The 19,542-nt window shown below is 38.5% G+C and overlaps 3 protein-coding genes and 1 pseudogene across 12 annotated transcripts in view; all 4 read right to left on the bottom strand.

Moving 5' to 3' along the window:
• Nucleotides 1-4,502, bottom strand: part of LOC104823281 (mitogen-activated protein kinase-binding protein 1) — an 11,127-nt gene extending 6,625 nt beyond the window's left edge. For 2 of the 3 annotated variants that reach the window (XM_010554782.2, XM_010554780.2), the window contains exons 1-5: nt 4,275-4,502; nt 3,911-4,129; nt 3,369-3,477; nt 2,901-3,266; nt 2,754-2,809 (exon numbers count right to left, since the gene is read on the bottom strand). In XM_010554782.2, coding sequence (XP_010553084.1) covers nt 2,754-2,809; nt 2,901-3,266; nt 3,369-3,477; nt 3,911-4,129; nt 4,275-4,319 — 795 coding nt within the window. In that variant the 5' untranslated portion in view covers nt 4,320-4,502. The remainder of the gene's footprint in view (nt 1-2,753; nt 2,810-2,900; nt 3,267-3,368; nt 3,478-3,910; nt 4,130-4,274) is intronic. The other variant, XM_010554781.2, reaches the window with a different exon arrangement.
• Nucleotides 4,503-5,047: 545 nt separating this feature from the next.
• Nucleotides 5,048-11,101, bottom strand: LOC104823280 (mRNA-capping enzyme-like). 4 transcript variants are annotated; one of them, XM_010554774.1, is made up of 17 exons: nt 10,864-11,101; nt 10,356-10,516; nt 9,878-10,004; nt 9,557-9,708; nt 9,353-9,436; nt 9,186-9,248; nt 8,868-8,999; nt 8,553-8,777; nt 8,194-8,313; nt 7,722-7,771; nt 7,402-7,564; nt 7,169-7,306; nt 6,457-6,564; nt 6,237-6,335; nt 5,858-6,032; nt 5,632-5,765; nt 5,048-5,458 (listed from the first exon to the last, which is right to left on the bottom strand). In XM_010554774.1, the coding sequence occupies exons 2-17, from the start codon at nt 10,482-10,484 to the stop codon at nt 5,333-5,335; spliced, it is 2,025 nt and encodes a 674-aa protein (XP_010553076.1). In that variant the 5' UTR covers nt 10,485-10,516; nt 10,864-11,101; the 3' UTR covers nt 5,048-5,332. The 4 variants fall into 4 exon arrangements, with proteins under 4 accessions (XP_010553076.1, XP_010553079.1, XP_010553080.1 ...); XM_010554777.1 differs by having other exon boundaries at nt 8,565-8,777; XM_010554778.1 differs by having other exon boundaries at nt 8,194-8,301; nt 8,565-8,777.
• On the bottom strand, nt 10,505-13,164 carry LOC104824513 (annotated as a pseudogene).
• Nucleotides 13,165-16,269: 3,105 nt separating this feature from the next.
• LOC104823279 lies at nt 16,270-18,996 on the bottom strand. 5 transcript variants are annotated; one of them, XM_010554770.1, is made up of 5 exons: nt 18,866-18,996; nt 18,658-18,775; nt 17,493-18,363; nt 16,655-17,395; nt 16,270-16,568 (listed from the first exon to the last, which is right to left on the bottom strand). In XM_010554770.1, exons 3-5 carry the CDS (start codon nt 18,138-18,140, stop codon nt 16,467-16,469), a joined length of 1,491 nt encoding a protein of 496 aa, XP_010553072.1. In that variant the 5' UTR covers nt 18,141-18,363; nt 18,658-18,775; nt 18,866-18,996; the 3' UTR covers nt 16,270-16,466. The 5 variants fall into 5 exon arrangements, with proteins under 5 accessions (XP_010553072.1, XP_010553075.1, XP_010553071.1 ...); XM_010554773.1 differs by having other exon boundaries at nt 17,493-17,994; nt 18,658-18,752; XM_010554769.1 differs by having other exon boundaries at nt 18,875-18,996.
• Between the last annotated feature and the right edge of the window lie 546 nt (nt 18,997-19,542).

Below are 19,542 nucleotides of genomic sequence, written 5' to 3'. Positions count from 1 at the left end.
TTTCAAACAAAAATTGTCACTCTTTATTCGGATAATGGTGGAGAATATATTGCACTTCGAGATTTTCTTTCGTGTCATGGTATTTCGCATCTTACTTCTCCTCCCCACACACCCGAGCATAATGGTATTTCGGAACGTAAACATCGTCATGTTGTTGAAACCGGACTTACAATTTTATCTCAAGCATCCATCCCTTTGGACCTTTGGAACTTTGCTTTTCCAACGGCAGTCTATTTGATCAATCGTCTCCCTTCTTCGGTCCTTCACGGTCGTTCCCCTTTTGAGGTTCTTTTCGAGTCATCTCCAAACTATATTAAACTTCGTACCTTTGGTTGTCTTTGCTACCCGTGGCTTCGTCCTTATTCTAGTCATAAACTACAACCTCGATCGGCCCCTTGTGTCTTTGTGGGTTACTCTCTCACCCAAAGTGCTTTCCTTTGTTTGCATGTTGTCACTTCCCGTCTATATGTCTCTCGTCATGTTGAGTTTGTTGAGTCGGAATTTCCTTACTCTAGGCTTCTTTCAACCTCTCACTCTCCGGTTAACTCTTCTCCATTCCCATCTATCTCTCGGTCTTCCCTTGTTCCATGTCGGTCTGATCATTCTTACACATTGTCATCGCCTGAGCTGGTCTCCCGTGTTGTCCCGTCACCCACAAGGAACTCCTCCATACCTCTCACCTGCTCTTTGTCGCCTTTGCTACCTCCTCAACCTTCTCCGCACCTGATGCCTCATGACCCTCCTGATCCCATGCTTACCGAACCACCAACCCAAACTTTGCTCCCTGACTCACCTGTTCATACACTCACTGACCTACCACCACCTCTTGTTCCCCCACAAAACACTCACCCTATGGTTACTCGCTCCAAAAACAACATCACTAAACCGCACCCCAAGCTTAGTCTTACCTCTGCCCTTCATCCAACCCATGATGTGGAACCTACGTGTGTTTCGCAAGCTCTTAAGGATCCAAAGTGGCGTGATGCTATGGCTGAGGAGTTCAATGCCTTGCTTCGCAATGGCACTTGGACTCTTGTTCCGTCTCGATCGTCTTATAACGTGGTTGGTTGTAAGTGGGTTTTTCGTACTAAGCGACACTCTGATGGCTCTATTGATAGGTACAAAGCTCGTCTTGTGGCCAAGGGATTTCACCAACGGCCTGGGATTGATTACACAGACACATTCAGTCCTGTCATCAAACATGCCACTATCCGTGTTGTCTTGAGCATTGCGGTTTCCAAAGGTTGGGTTCTTCGCCAACTTGATGTCAATAATGCGTTCCTTCAAGGCACTCTTGACGATGATGTATACATGACTCAACCGCCAGGCTTCATCGACAAAGATCAGCCATCCTTCGTATGCAAGCTCCATAAAGCTCTTTACGGTCTCAAGCAAGCTCCTCGAGCGTGGTACAATGAACTTGGCCGATTTCTCCTTGAGTGCGGGTTTATTAACTCCCTCTCTGATACCTCATTGTTCATTCTTACCCGTGATATTGTTACTATCTATGTTCTTGTGTACGTTGACGATATCATTATCACGGGTAGCCACTCGAAGGATGTGCAGAGCTTCATTGATGTCCTCGCTCGTCGGTTCTCTATCAAAGATCTCGGCTCATTATCATACTTTCTTGGCGTCGAAGTCAACCGCACATCAACCGGTGTTCTCCTCACTCAACAACGGTACATTTCTGACGTTCTTGCACGACATTTTATGGCAGATGCCAAGGCTGTACCAACCCCGCTCCCATCTACCTTGAGCCTCCGACTCAACGCTGGTTCTCCTCTCGCCGATCCTACCGAGTACCGTCAGATTTTGGGTAGCTTACAATATCTTCTTTTCACTCGGCCTGACATTGCATTTGCCGTCAACAAACTATCTCAATACATGCATCGTCCGTGCTCGGATCATTTGCAAGCCCTCAAACGTATTCTCCGATATCTGAATGGCACTCGATCCCTCGGAGTTTTCATCTCACGTTCATCTCCTCTCTCACTACATGCATTTTCGGATGCCGACTGGGGAGGTGATCGTGATGATTTCTCTTCGACGGGAGCTCACATTGTCTATCTTGGACGCACTCCTGTGTCATGGTCGTCCAAGAAACAACGCTTTGCTGCCAAATCTTCCACTGAGGCCGAGTACAAATCAGTTTCCTCGACAGCATCCGAGGTACAATGGCTTATGTCTCTCCTCTCTGAGCTCGGTGTCATGTTCTCTCATATGCCGGTTATTTACTGCGATAATATTGGTGCTACATATCTATCGGCGAATCCTGTTTTTCATTCTCGGATGAAACATGTTGCCATTGATTACCATTACATTCGGGGTCTCGTTCAAGCTCAGAAGCTTCGTGTCTCTCATGTTTCATCTGCGGATCAACTTGCCGATGCTCTCACCAAATCTCTCCCACGCCAACGGTTTGAGTTTCTTCGGTCCAAGATCGGTCTTCTATCCGACACCGATCTTGCGGGGGCATGTTAGTATATTGATATATTATTATTATCTATTACAATTATTTTCCTAAAATTATGCCACTATTTATACTTAATTTCCTCCATGTTTTCCTCCATGTTTTCCTCCATGTCTCTTCCATGTTTTCTTCCATGTTTTATGTCATTATGTCTTTTATGCATTGTATATATATGAGATGTAATCCTCATCATAAATTCATTCAATCACATTCTTATAAACCAAATTATATCAATTCATATATTAACAGAAACAAACAATGAATTGAAAGTTGCTCTTACCTTCAGATCCACAGACTTCTTGACTGACATCCCAGATTTCATGAGGTACAGAATGCCTGTGATACAAGCAAAAAAAATGGGTATTATGATCTCACGTCAGTTCAAAACTGAATTAAGAGTCTCAGCATGCAACTGAGGAACAAATACCTGTATCTGTGAGTGCGTATATTGAGAAAACTTCATCAGCATGTTCATCAATTCCAGTAGAACTGTTAACCCGAATGGATGATAACACTGATACAAATGAATTTCCTTTATAAAGACCATGATCAGGAGGCTTTCCGAGAATAGCTAGTGATCCCACTCCTTTGCTTGAACGTGTCCTCTGAAGAGATCCCATTGTCCAGAATTTCAAGTGCTTATTCCCACCCGTAGCAATGAATTTTCCGCAGGATGAGAACGTCACAGATGTAATGGCAGAACAATGAGAACTTGCCTTGACCTTTGCCACCAAGATGCTTCTGCGCCAATCCCAAAGATAGACGTACCCTCCAACAGTGACCAAATACTCCCCTAACAACATATCCGTTGTTTAATTGCCAAGTAAACACAGGAAACAACTAGGAATCAAAAACAATTCTTTGACAGATGGAGCAATAATGGAATGAAACCAACCGTTGGGTGAAAAGGCGAGGCACTGAACTCCATAAAGATGGCCTTTCAGTTCTGATACCAATCCCAAGGTCTCGCAGTCCCATATTAAGACTGCAGAGAGATTTGGAGACTGAGAAAATCAAATCAAAAGCGTGTTATATCCTAGAGGCCCTCTAGAAAGGTAAACAAAACTCCAATTTCTTTTGCAGATTAAAAAAGACATTCATATGACAACTAATCTATCACCTGAAAGCTTATTCCAATTCGGAAGGAAATACTTTTTCTTTAGTTACGACAGCCATTCCAGTGAGGCACAAAGGCCTAAGTCTGGATCCTAAGTAAAGACTGCAGATTGATTTCATAACAAGGACGCCTATGTCCCGAAATGGGCAAAATTATTTAATTTTAGATTGCCAAGTCCTTTGAATTTCTGGAGATAGACAAGACCATATATACTATATAGATGATTTGAAGAGAACATTCATATATGTAGTCCCTTAACTTTGTTTCTACGACTGAAAATCTCAACAACACCAATAATAGTAAATGCAACACTATCATACCTCTCCTGCAGCTACAAATCGCCCGTTCTGAGACACCGCCACACAATTCAAGGGCTTAGGCATCCGGTGAGAGACAGCGAGGTGGCATTGAGTACACGAATCAACATCATAGATCACGACAACACATCCCGCCAGGTAAACGCATTTCGAGCTGCTGATAACCGACGCCAATCCTGTTGCGCTTTTGGTGGTCAAACCGATGATCTCTTGAAGAACCAGCTGCAGAAAGACGAAACCGAAATGAATCCACAAATTACGAACGTCCAACCTTTAACAGTTTCTCAAGAAATTATACAAAAAATTGCCAAAACCCTTTTCTCGCATTACATTTCGCTCGAGAATTTGGGGAAGAGCACGTTCATACCTTGGAGGATGCATCGGGCTTCTTCAGCCTTTGACGGGGCTTCATTCTGAGCAGAGAAGAACGAGAGAGAGAGAGAGAGAGAGAAAACTAACTTCTGAAGAACCTGGGATCGGAGGGAAGCAGAAACCCTAACGGGAGAGTGATTTTGGGGATTCTCGTTGGGATTGTGAGGTTCTTCATACACGGGGCAGAGTACTGCATAGGAGGGAAACACCTTCGAAATTATCAATTTTGAAAAAATAATCGTCCGTTATGAATTCTCCTATGTGCGCGTGTGTGTACGCAAAAGATCAAAACCAAGGATCACTTCATCTCGCGGCCCATAACAAACATGGGCTTTTTACTTGCAAGGCCCATCAAATTATTTTAAATTACGAAAAACGCCCCCTGCATCCTCAGATATCTAATGAGAGCTTCTTATCAAATCTGACGGGCGAAAACAGGTGATATTGAACTGTCTAATTCCACAAGTGAACCACACTTGTACATTTCTGAAAATGTCTCGTAAAATAGCCACTACAATATCTAAGTGTGATATATATATATATATATATATATATATAAACAATATAGACCGTATTAGTAGATTCGGTACAATGAATATAGTCTTTAGGGATGCAGACATACCATTAAATTTGAAAATTAAAAGTAATAAAGCATAAAATATTCACAACCAAAAAAAAAGGAAAGAGAGAGCCAAGTTACAACACACTTGGTTCATTTGGGGGGGGGGGGGGAAATCAGCTACGTTTTTTTTGTACGAAGAAGACAGAAACAGTAAAAGTACAAGTAGATTACAACAGCCTAAGCACCATAACTACAACTGCAACTAATGTTGATCTGAGTTCTGAACACGAAACCACATGCAAATGGTTTTTATTCACAACCCCCACCAAACCGGTCTTACAGATTCGATAAAAGACGGCGACCGTAACTTTACAACTACCAGAGACAAAGAAGGTGTCTAGTGAGCGAGAACTCTGGCCGACGACTATGTTAAAAGGAAGATTCGATTTAGCTGTGCACGAGAGAACAAAATACCAAAAAAAAAACTTAAATCATCTGCGCCTCGCAGCTTTACTGTCCATTTGTATTCGGTCTGCGTACATTGGCAGCTGAATTATCTCCCGGATCTCTTGCAGCAACACATCCTCCGTGATGTTGTCCCTTATGCTTCTCATCACCTGTTTTTTTTTTTTATAAAAAAAAACAGGTCGCTATTACATAATAGCCGAGATATCGCAGTAATGGTGAAAACTTATTAAAGGTGTAACGAAAAGCTCGACTAACAAATAAGGCAACCCGGGACAGGGAGTTAAAAGAATACTATCGGGTGGTTACGAAAAGAAGCACCGACCTTCCTATACGTGTTAATATCATTTGGAGTTGATTTGTCTGTCCTGATTCGCATGCAAACCCAGACCCGTTCGTCCTGATCCCATGAACACTCGATAATCTTCCCCGAGTAACTTGCAGGGTCGGAATCATCTGCTACCATTTGAAAGTTCAAAACTTACTTGCAGGGTCGACCCTAATAACTATAACTAAAGTCGGGTATAAATGGATATTTTGTCATAACCAACCTTTAAAAACGACTGAATTCCCTTCCATAACCTTTTTCTTCCCTCTTTCAAACAGTGAGAGCATTTGACGGCCATCCTCACCCACCTCGTACAGAAAGTCTACTGAATTCATCTCCGGATACTTCCACTTCAAAAGACCTTCATGGGTACGGGGAACATAAGGGTCATCCCATCCCTGTCAATAGAAAACCAGATACCCTTATATCATAGCCGGAACTAAAAGCAATCTTCCTCCTTTCTCCAGATGAAATGGACCGTAAGTCGTAACACCAGCATGATAAGAATGACAGCATAAATTTTCTACTGCATACATTCATGGAAAACAGTTACATCCAGACCTAAACTCTACAATATGAAACCCATTTCTATTCCAGGTTACCTGAAATATCAGACCATCTGCTTCATGAGAAAGCGAAGGAATAAAACCCTTCAAGACCTTTTCAACAGCGGAAAGCAACCAAAAGTCCTTCCTCCGTACCTAGGCAACAAAAAGCAACAAGAAGAGGGATCCAAGCTCCATGAACAATTATACCAAGTAGAGAAGGAAATTATGAAGCTAAAGACAAGTGATCACAGAAAAAGTGGCTCTTAAAACACACCCTAAATGGCTCCAAGTCGTATCTGTAGCAATGACTTAAGCACTTCTCAATCTTACGGGGTTCGACCACTTCTTTCTCCAGCATCTTCCATCTTTCATAGAAAGGTCGCTGTTCCATTTCAAATCATTGAGCTTATCATTAGCAACTGATAAAAGTCACACAAGATACAACCTATATGTGACTAGATTACACACTGGTCAGAAAAATGTGGCCACCGATATATGTTGGAAACTGAATTATGGTAATGACAACCATCACACCCATTAACACATGCAAAAAGGTCAAGATAAATGACGCAAGAAAATTTTGAGACAATAAATTTTCCAACCATGAGAAGCAACAACTACATCAGGCACAGATCAAGGTTCACAACCCAAACTGTATGTATAGACATGCAATGCCCCCAACAAGAAGAATTATTGTATATATAGATCCTTAAGATATTTAATACATCATATACCAGACATGCTAAATAAAAGAAGACAGCTTTCTAGATAATCAGACAGTAAACTTAACGTAATGCCACAAGACCTTGGGAATGCTCTATTTAAGGAGGAAAAATGGCAGCTCAAATCTTTGTAATGTACCTCGATATCATACTAAGATCCAGTGTTAAAGAACTCGAGACAACTTTGTTTAAAATTTAAATTAAAAACAGCTGAACTAACTAAACCATCCATTACAAAAACAAAATACTAATGACAGTTCCTACCTCTATGACAGACTGGCCGTTGATTGCTATGATGTCATAGATGAGGTACCTCCTCTCCTGCCTCTGGTTATCGGGCACAGTATCTATTATCATTTCTCCATCAAGCAATGTGTAATGGTGCACTTTTTCGGATACACCCTGCAAACAGAAATCATAAGATAAAGATATCCATAAGTCTAGTGGGGATAGGAATACATGATACCTCTACGAAGCAAAACCCAACAGACACTTACTTCAGTCGGATGTCTACAGGGAAACCGCATCTGAACCCTTCGAAATCTAAAGCTCCTATCTATCAAATAGCATCCATCAATAGTTATAAGCATCATATATCGCGTTCCATCAGCCTTCCACGTGGCATAATAGTAGCGCTGCCTCAATAGCTGCAAGTTCTCCCTGTTAGGAAAAAAGTTGAGACTTCAACCACTAATGAACTTCCATGACAACAGACGGATGCTTATCTTTATATTTCAGCCACTCAATAATCAAAACATCAGAATAAATATCCACACCCTCTTGGTAAGCGCTACCAAAGTAATGCAGAAAAACATACCTGTTTAAGGATACTGGGTGTGAACCTGGGAACTGCGAACATCCTCTTCCCTGGATTAGAGACAATTAAAACCAGAAAGCCAATATTTAAACATAATAATCACCACAATTATCGGGAAAAGCAAATGAAAAAAGTAAATCTATAGTAGACTACATAAAGGCAACACAACTCACTCTTGCATTTTCCTCAAGTAAGATACAACATTATATAAATCCAAGAAATATGCAGGAAAGCTCAATGAATGGAACAAAATTCAAGATAAAAAGGTAAAAGGGAAGAATAAGAAAGCAACACAAAACTGAACACGAATACAGTTATTATGGCAAGCAAAAGAACTCATTAATTATATCATATATGGATAACCAGAATTAAACTGCATATCATGCTTATAAAACTATACAGAGTTCTGTCATGATATAATGACAAACCAAGAATCATAGAGATAAGAGATCAGAGCTTTTAACGTTCCTACCCCAATATTCAGCATGAGCATCCTGTAACAGAACTGCCGGAAACCTTCCTCCTGATTAGCAGGAATTTCATCACCCAATATGTCGTCATTTGTCATCCTGACATCGACCTGATGATTTTCCTGAAATAATAGTCTTATCAGCAAATTCAATGACCGAATTTTGTGTGAAAAGACTGACTACACTCCTAAATATGCGCCAATGTCTCAAGAACAAGGATCTTGATTAGAAAGAGAGAAAGAAGGCCAAAAAAGATGAAAGCTCCACATATATACTAGGTAACTAATAAAATTCCATGAAATTCATTGTCATAACAATCATTGAAACCAAATGATAAACATAAAGAAGAATAGATATTAACACTATTTAGCACCAGGTTTTCTTGCACAGGGGCAGCTGAACCATCATCATCATCATCTGGCAATGCTTCACCATTGAGATCAAGCTCCACAGACCTCTTCCACTCAGGAGTTGGAGGACAAAACATACCATCAGGCTTTATTTCGTGATAAAATGTGTACAAAGCATCAATATAATCTGGTTTATAGATCCCAGGAGGACGGGCATCGGTAAAAATTTTTAGTGCCTGCCAGAACCCAAATAAATTAAGATTTCAAGCTCTTGACATCTACATAAAACATCACATAAATTACAAGAAAAGTGCAAGAGCACTGACCTGAGTAACAGTCATTGGCATGGAACGCATAAGATAATGAACTATCATGTACCCTGTCCGATTGTGCCCATGTGTACAATGAACGAGAATGTATTTTTTTGAGTGCTTTTGATTTAAGACGAACAGATTAACCTGAACACAATTTCTATGAATCAGCATCTAAAAGTAGAAAATTGTTTTGCTTCCATAAGTACCAATAGCAAAGCAGATTCCATTTTCCATGTAACAACTAACAAGCTCATCATCAAGCAAAAGATTGAATCAAGGAACCCGAGACGATTTATAATCTCATGGATTGTGACAAAAAAGGACCGATACCTCGTTCACGAAAGTGTTCACAGACGCATTATCTGGCACAGAATCACGGCCTTTGCATGCAATCTGCAAGACATCAAAATTTTGACATACATCAATGTGTAACTGCTGTTGCAGTGTTGCAGAAAATTCGTTTAAAAGAAAAAGAAAACAGCATGTCTTCCACTTACTTTAACATGCTTGATGCCTTCTTTCTTCAAGTCTGATGTAGGATAGTAACGTGTTGTATTGGTCAGATCGATTACTAGACCAAGCTGGAAGAGTGATTGAATTATAACAATTACTTCAATTAGACTCAAAAGTCTAACAGTCAGAATTGATTAAATGTACAAAATCCAAACCAGAATAGAACTTTAAAAATATCCGAAACTCACTCTTCTTCCAGATATTCTTTGGTTATGGATCACTTGTTTAAAAGAGTATCTTCTACCAGGAAGAACTTGATCATTGTAAAGTTCACTAAGAGGAACTTTCGAAGGAATGATGCATCCTATTTCATTACCAGCAGGAGGGCACTCTAGCCAACCTGTGATATTATACAGACTGTCAAAGAATACCATTTAAAACATGCACACCAAGGAGAAAAAATCATCGATACTAGCTCTCAAGCGTTTTTCAGCCCACCACTTTTGAAAGATACATTGCAGTTGGAATCAATTGTAGGCAAGAAACGAAATACAGTGAAGGAATATGACCTTGAGGGATCCTGTTTTTATCACAGAATTTAGTGTTTCTATTATGAAAATACTGATTATGCATAGCTGGCTGAGAAACGGACATTGGCTTCTCAATTCTCATTCTTTTCCTTCTTTCCTCGCGCTCCTAGAACAAAAATACAGACCAATTGGATAAACAAGCACATTACCCAAACATATCCAACTAAAGATACGCTCTAGCATGATCACCCATCTGTCATACAGAACATGTCAGAATAAATATAAACATACCCGCCATAGTACAGATTTTATAGATAATAGGAAAATCACCCAAAGTTTGAGGGCATAATGGAGCAACATATTTTCAATAATTCATTCACAACAAGGAATAAATTCCGGAATTGTATTTTGGCTATCTTTCAGTAGGCAACATGGTACAATAGACAGTAATTGTGGTGGCCTGGTGGGCACAATTCAATAGATGCCAGCATTAGATGGGGAGAGAAATCAATAGTACCCGTCTTGATATCTCGGCCCCAGACTCTGTTCGTTCTCCTCGTGCTGCATATTCATCTATGCGCCTATCAAAAGGCTCCTCATCTTCTTCGGGTTGGGGCGTAACATTTAGGTCCATCGTAGCAACCATTAAAGGTACAAGGAACAGCACTAATCTAACACCTGTTTCATGTTCAACAAACACAAACCTTGGTCATCTATGAAGCCACAAGAACAGACAAGCAGCTGCATGACGACGCACAGAGACCAAGAAACCTAAAATCCAAATCCAATTCTTTCCTCCAATCGTCGAGGAACAAAACCGTAGGCCGAACCCAGGTAAAAAAACAAAGCAACGACAATGAACCGGAAACCTGCCTCTTCCCTAGCTCGACATTTTCCGCGATTAAACAGAGCAAAAACCCTAAACGCCGAAGAACCAAGAAAAATCAGCCGGAATTTCTGAATTCGCCGATACTATAAATCTCCCAGAGATCAATCAGGCATCAGTAAGAAGCGCAGAAACTCACCGCATCGAATATCCAAGGAATCAAAGAGAAACCATAGCAAGATGGAGAAAAACAAAGAGACCGGAGATTCTTCGAGTCAAGGAAGGAAATCTGAAGCCCCGTTCACGATGAAGGATCCCAGGGGAAATTAAGCCGAGACGTAGAGGCGGGTGAGCTTCAGTTGATTCGCTGGTCAGTGAATTGAAATCGTAACCCTAGAGAGAGAAACTACACGAAATGAGGGCTGCCGAGAGGAGAGAGAAGATCGCATATATATACATATAACCGGGGAATTTATCGAAATGAAAATAAAAAACAAAAGAGAAAAATAAAAGCATAATTACAATGTTTCATAAGAAATACCTCGACTCGATCCGTGGCGGAACGTGAATTTTTTTATGCCTACTACAACAATTATTAATTATATAAAATATAAAAAAAATTAATAAAAATAAATCGTTGTTTATGATTTACAATTTACAACTGAATTCTACGGTTCTTTCATTTTTTGAAATTTATTTGCAACAACTTTATTTTTTTGAAATTTATTCATAACAACTTCATTTGTAATCGTTTGAAATATATCTTTTTCAATGAAACAAACTAGACAATCACTCAAAAACTGATCACTAATTTGATTGTGTAAAGTTGTCTTCACAAATTTTATCGCTAAAAAACACCTCTCAACAGTCGCGGTGGCAACACACAAAATCAAAGTCAACTTCAAAAGTTTGTACACCAATGGATATGAAAGTTGTTTCTTTGTTTCCACCATAAGATGAGCAAGATCTCCAAGATTAGTCAAATTAGAAAACATATCATCTTTCGTCAAATTGTCGATGTAGATACTAAGTTCATGTCGAAGAGACACTTTCTCCAAAAAAAACTGAAATCGTCAGGACAAAATTCAGCCAATTTCATCAAATTTGGCATGTTAAACTCACAAAATGAGTCAGCAAGACTCAAATCATACAAATGAGCAGTTCTGAATTTACCTCGTCAAATCGATCATTAATCTCTTGAAACTGCAAATCCATAACAATATAGAAATAATCTACCTGATAGTGATGCAAGTTGCTTATATTGCTCTTTTTTCTCGACCTCCTTGAATCAACATAATCTTCCTCCATATTGATCATTTCAATATTGTGTTTCTCACAAAAAGAATACACGTCATCCAAAAGTGAATTTCATCCCCCATCTCTTTGTTGTTGTAATTGTCTCTTTATAGATTTCACCAATGAAACAACATTCAAAATGTCTTGATCTTTCCTTTGTAAAGCCATCGATAAATTATCTGTGAGTCCCAGAATGAGCAGCATCAGCTGTAGATAGAATACAAAATCAAATGTGTAGAAATATTTGAGAAGACCATATGCTTGACGCCTTTTAACTGTATCAGTGTCGTCATTCTCAACGTACTTAAACACCTCAATGATAGAAGAAAACAACTCAACCAAACGCAATAATGTTTTGTAATGAGATTCCAATGCGTATTTCCAGGTCTCTGAAGAGTAATATCTTGATTCAACCATTTTCCTGTGTTAATCTCTCCACTATTAATTCCTTCATTCACTTTCGTTCGATGACTTTCTCGAATCATGTCTTTTCTTTTACAGGGAGCTCCAACCACATTCAACAAAACTGAAATCATGTCGAAAAAATTTCTAACATCAAATAGCTCTTTTGTAACTACTACAACGACCAATTGAAGTTGGTGAGCGAAACAATGAATATAATATGCTGATTTATTTTCTCTTGAGATCAACGATCTCAATCCATTAAATTCACCTTTCATATTGTTTGCCACATCATACCCTTGCCCTCTGACCTTTTTTAAGCTCAAACCATGTTTAGCAAGCAAAGAATCAATAACAGACTTCATAGATAAAGCAGATGTTTCTTTCACATGAACAAGATCAATGAATCTCTCTTTCGCTATCTCGTTCTTGTCAACAAAACGAAAAACTATTGTCATCTGCTCCTTATCAGAAACATCACTAAACTCATCCACGAGTAATCCAAACACATCATGATCAATCTCCTGAATTATGTCTTGAAGTTATTTGTTATGCAAAACATTGTACAATATCTTTCTGGATTTTTGGAGAAACCATCTGACTATTCCCCGGAGCATTCTTCAAAACAACCTTACTCAAACCATCATTTTGTTATGTAGTATATTTCACAAGTTCCAGAAACTTTTCCTTTATTATCAGAATTTTCTTACTCATTGTGATCTCGAAACGGTAGTCCTTGATTTAACAAATATCTAGAAGAACTAATTGAGGCATTCAACCGAATACGATACTCGTTTTTCATCTTATCACTTTGCTTACACTATAAAAAAACCCGCATATTGCGATGGAAATTTCCGTCGCACAGAAAATTACGACGGAATGTGACGATTTTACGACAGAATGTGGAAAAAAAATTATCTGTCGCAAACAGTCGCAAAATCCGTCACAATTTGCTACGGTTTACGACGGATAATTATGTCACAACAAAGAAATAGATGATTTGCGACGGAAAATAAAAATTGCGACGGATTGCGACAGAATATTCCGTCGCAATGTATTTGGTTTCGTTTTTCGACGAAATTTTTTTAATTTTGGGCGCGTAAATTAATTTCATTTTGTGACGGATTGCGACGGAAAATTTCGCCGCAAAACGCAATATAAAACCACGAGTCGTCTTCTTCATCAGACTTCAAAGATTTTCGGAAAAAAAATAAAAATCGCCAAATTTTTTCTAAATCTCTCCAAAGATCGCCAAATTTCTCCCATAAGGTAATATATATATGTATTTATGTATATATATGTGTGTGTTTGATGTGTTTGTGTGTGTTTATGTATGTGTATGTGTGTGTAAGTGAATGTGTATATATATGTGTGAATGTGTATGTGTGTGTTTATATATGTGTGTAAGTGAATGTGTATGTATGTGTGAATGTGCATGTGTGTGTGTGTTTATGTATGTGTATGTGTATATATATGTGAATGTGAATATGTATGTGTATGTATATGTGATTGTATGTGTATATGAATATGTGTATATGAATATGTGTATATGTGTGTGTTTATATGTATGTGTATGTGTTTGTGAAATGTATATGTGTATGAGTATTTATATATGTGTATATATGTGTATATGTGTGAATGTGTATGTGTGTTTGTGTATATGAAAATATGTGTATATATATGTATGTATGTGTATGTGTGTTTGTGTATATGAAAATATGTGTATATATATGTATGTATTTGTATGTGTGTTATGTATGTGTATGAATGTATGTGTATGTGAAAATGTATATATGTATATGTACATATAGTATATAATTTTTTTATATATATTTTTTAAAATTTTTTAAAACACTAGCGACGGAAAAAATTCCGTCGCAATTTGCGACGGAATTATCCGTCACTTTCCGTTGCAAAACGCAGATTTTTTCCGTCGCAAAAGTGTGACGGATTAACGATCGTTATACGTTTGCGACAACGCTATACCGACGGAAATAAGTCCGTCGCATTCCGTCGCAAATTCTTAATTGTTACAGATTTCCTTTATATTTGCGACGGATTTTTCCGTCGCTATATAACTGTTTTTTTGTAGTGTTATACATAGCATGTATGATAGATTGAGTTTGCCTCATCAAATCATCATTCTTTTTGCGTGCATTATTATGAAAACTATTGATATTACCCTCATGAGAAGCCAATCTCTCGGTTTTATTCCAATTTGAAAAACCATCTGACATAAAACATCATTTCCAACTTGTTCTCTAAACAAGTAGCAACACAAGCAAAATGCTTTATCCTTCTTTATGTTATACTCTAACCAATCACTGTATTGGTCAAACCAAGTTGGATTAAATCGTCTCAATTTATTTCCTATCATCTTCTTTGGAAAGTCATGACCACGTGGTTGACAAGATCCCCTAGTCAAATATTTGTGCCTTATCTCATCTCTCTGATTAGGATGATACTCTAATATTTTTTTTCTATCAGATGGATCCGAGGCAAATCATCCAAATCAATTTGTTCAGGTATTAAGAGACTAACATGAGAATTTGATACATTCTCGATTGGAATTTCACCATTATTTTGAGATATCGACGTAAAATTTCTTTTGAGAAATTTATCCATTAATTTTTCTGTCAAATCAAATATAAAAATAAATAAATATATAATATTAAATTAATTCGTATGATTAAAACATACATAAAAGCAGATAAACAAATAAAAATTAAAATCATAAACGTACCTTTAATCTGAATATTGTTACTTTGTTTATGTTTTGATCGAGGGGGAGAGAAAGCGAAAGAGATAAAGGGGAGGAGAGAGTGAATATAAAAAAATATATAAAATAAAGGTATAAAAATTATGACAGCGTTTAACAAAAAATTAGATAAAAAGTTGAGACATGTTCAAGAAAAATATTCAAAATTCTAAATAGAAGGGGGCGGGTCCACATTAAAAATATGAGAGGACACGTTTCGTTTTTTATTAAAATCTATAAAAAATTAATAATTAAATTATTTTTTTAAATATAGCTATGGGGGAATGGTAACTCATTCACATGTACGTAAGTCCGCCCCTGATTCGAATTACAAATTAAAAAAAAAACTTAATTCCTATTTTTTGTAGAAGAATTTGGAACATAGTGGATTAGTTTCATATAATGTTGGAAATAGAGATATCAAAACGAGCCGAGTTCGCGAGTCAGCTCGAGATTGATTCTTTTTTTATCGAGCAGAGCCAAGAATATCTGAACACAAATAAAAAACGGGTTGAATGAGTCAGATCGCCACGAGCCGAGCCCAAATGAGCTTGTTCGGTCGACTCACGAGCTGACTTGGGAGTTGGCATAAAAAAATTTACGTTGAAACTTGAAAGTGTTGATATTGTTTGATATGATATTTTGATTTGGAGATAATTTTTTTGTATATGGATTAGGATCTGAAGATATTTTTTTATACATAAAATATGATTTGATTGTATATGGATGGATTAGGATCTGAAAACGGTGTTCTGTTTATGTTATGTATCATTTTGATATAGTTTTGTACAATTTGATATAGTTTTTTATGTATTTAGAAAAATACGATACCGGCGAACCGGCTCGCCACCTAAACGACTTAGGTTGAGCCAACAATTCTCTAATCCGAATAAAAACAGACTTAGACCGAAAACGAATTGGCTCAAAACGAGTCGATCTGATCATTTCATTTGATTGACATCCCTAGTTTGGAAGGGTTCACGTAGAGATCAAATTTACGAATCCGACAGGGACAAAAGTGGAAAATCACGAGGCCGGAGGACGTTGTATGCCCCTTGTGCACTCTCTTTAAAGCTTTTTACCGAAGTGCCCTCGACCCGACGATCCAACGGACTCTTTCGAAAAATCAGCGAAATCCAAGAAACCTCATCATCATCTATGAATTAGAGACACTAATAATCATCAGTTCAATTTCATAAACTTGCATCAGTAATACACAATGTCGAGGAACCAAAAAAGAGAGACGTTAAAGCAATATAGCATTTAGTAGGAAAAAAAAAAGAACAGAAGGAGAGGATATTGCAAAGTCCGAAAGACTGGCAGAAACGTTGGACACTGGGGATCCTTCAAACACGACGATTCTGCTTCGGGTTCTTGGCGAGTAAGCTCCGGAAAGCAGTGGTTAAGGCAGAGGATGTCAAAAATGAAGCTCGGAACAAGGTAGCAGCCTATATCAGAAAACATGATCAATTAACAACAGAGAGACAGATTTCTCATCTAAGCGTGAAAAAGATGTATATAAAAACAAGTTCACCTCATTCTTCCCAATGCTAATAGCTTGCTCCTCGAAATCGTCCAAGTGAACCTGCAATTTCTTCAGCAAGAAAGTGGTCGAGGAAGAGTTGAGAGGCGTTACAGTTAAATCATCTGACACCATGAACCTTCCATTTCTTTTCACAAACCCACTACTGGCAGCCATTGACTCTGAGCTATTCTTCAACCTTGGATCAACAGAGATCATAGGCACAAGCTTGTCCCAACCATAAACAAGAGGCTTGTTGATGTCACTAGTCAAGCTATACCGTGTGAACTTCCCAGAAGTGTAAGAAATGCAACGGTAATAAATAGGTGCCTGCTGATATGCAACATACAGAAGCTCATTCTGGCATCTGTAATACCAAGGAAGCATGCACTTCAACGTCGATTTTTCTCTCCCTTTGTTACAGCACAAGTAATCAAAGCTTCTCCATAAGGGGTCAACGTTTCCTAAGTTGAAACAGCAGATTTGGCATGCATAATCCAAAGGGACAGCAAGAAAAGTGAAAAGAAGATCAATGAAGTCCTCCCCACATTCAAAACATAGGATCTTTCTGTCCTGTTTCTTAACAAAAACAGTCAAAGCTATTACTTCACCAGATATTTTGTTTCCACATCCCTGCCCAAGTCGATATGCCGCCGCATTCATCCTAGGCACACGATATAAACTCTGCTTCCTCAGAAAAACATCCGTCAAAGTACTATCCGAAGTGAATAAACACCCAAGTAAAGTCATAACCTAATTCAGAATGAGAAGAGAGGAAGGAACAGGCTAAGGTTAGAAGAAGATAACCAAGTACGATGCATCAAATGGTAATTGGCAAGAAGGTAAGTACCTCTTTGAAACCAACATCGATGACCAATGTCCCCAACTCACTAAGATCTGCATACCCTAAACCTTTCAGTGTGCTCAAGACAAGACCAACAGAGTTGAGATGCACATTCAAGCAGTCCGTGATGATGAATCCAGTTTGGCCGCTGACAAATACTCCACCATCTCCCACGAGATCAGTAACTTTGTCATCTTCCAGTAACCCGATCTCCACATCCATCAACTTTCCACAGCTGCATCTCGAGGTACTATAATTGCTGTACCATTTGCTGCATGAGCTCTTATCATCAAACATTGGGCACATAAAGTACCTCGTAGCGTCACCGTGTAGGTTCACCTTAACCCTTCTGAACCTGTCCTCGTTCACACTCCTTGGGCGCAGTAGCATTTCCTTACAGACCTCAGTCGAAAAATTATCAATGCCCATATCCACAACACTTCCGTAAAGGTTGGCGAGACAACCGATGATGGTTGGCTGAGGCTTTCCATGATGATCCTCCAGTTGTCTGACAATGGTCCCAAGTGGGAGAGTCAGAAAACTAAAGAGTATATCCACAAAATCTTTACCAGCCTCTGCCAACACAACTTTGTTTTTCTGTCTGTCGACAAGAAGTTTAACAGGGATCTTTGGTGTATTTGAATCGCTAGACATTTTGAGAATTCCTGGCAATTCAATTCAAGGAATGCAGGATGAATAAAGTTCTGGCTATGATGCCCTTATATATAATGAACCCTGAAGGTTCCAGTTTTCAAAGGTCTCACTTCTGACATCTCGTGGAGACAATGGTCCCAACATCAAAACCTAGATTCCCTAAAAAACTGTAAACAGCCCTTTGAGCTTCCCCAGGACTGCTTAGTTGAATGTTTCCCAGAAGCTGTATTCAATCATATCAATCAATTTCAATGAGAATGCATGCAGTCACTCGGTAACTTAGTTGTAACTTCAGCATGCTAGTTTGCAGCCATATTTGATGTTAGCGTTTTATTATTTATAAAGACTTGAATCGGAGACGGAGTTTGGAAATTATGATCAAAGAAAATGGAGAACCCAGAAGCAATGCGCAATACACAACCCAAGAGAAATTAATTTAGACAATCAGAAAATGGCATATTCCCCATGGATTTCAAAAGGAATACAATAATACAAGAGGAATAGACTTTGGCATTACCGATAAAGCCTCCGCAGTACAAAATTCATCCTCTTTTATCCACCAAAATCGGGGTTTTAACCATTGCGGTACTCCCTATAAAGACCCCATTGCTTCTGCAATTCCTCATTCCGATTATCTGAAGGAGAAGGGTCTTGTAATAATATGATCAATCTAATAGAAACGAGTGTTTATTGGAATAAACCATAAGAGATCGACAGAGAAAAACCTAATTCACCTTCCACTTCGCTTCCATCGACGGCCATCGAAGAGAACCTCGGTCGCTTACTACAGTACAACCGGAGCTTGCTCTCGCTGATTGAAAGACCTAGGAAGTTTTTTTGGGGGTCAAAACAATCTCTTACCTGTTCTACCAGACCCGACCCGAGTAAGAACCACCCAGCAGCGCAAGGTCCCGCCAATCACTAATTAGCCGAAAATTACAGACAAGGTTCCCATATTTTGTGATACTTCATTTAACGACCCCTTTATTCTTGAAATTCACAATTTAGCTCCTATTTCTAGGGGAAAGGTGGGATTTTAACCTTTAGATTGCCACTTATCTATACAATAACAAAACTAAAATTATGGTTAGAGTATGGGTCAGGAACTCTTTAATTTGTGATGCCTTTGACTTTGTGATCCATATTTTCGGATTTAAAACTATAAAATTTGTAATCATATCCAACCGATATATATATACAAATTTTAACAAATGCTCTAACGATTTGGATATTTACGGGTGACATTTTTAGACCATGGAAACAAGGCTATTGTACACAAATAGGGGTGATCGCGGGTCAACAACACCCGAATCTAAATGTCGGGGTTTCACCATTGATGTATCTATAGTTCGCGTGTCGACCCCCTAAGTAAATCGAAACATAATTTGAAGGGTCTTTTGAC

The sequence above is a fragment of the Tarenaya hassleriana genome, unplaced genomic scaffold (assembly GCF_000463585.1).
Source record: "Tarenaya hassleriana unplaced genomic scaffold, ASM46358v1 Cleome4, whole genome shotgun sequence".
Taxonomy (NCBI): domain Eukaryota; kingdom Viridiplantae; phylum Streptophyta; class Magnoliopsida; order Brassicales; family Cleomaceae; genus Tarenaya; species Tarenaya hassleriana.
This window is presented reverse-complemented; position numbering and strand designations above follow the sequence as displayed.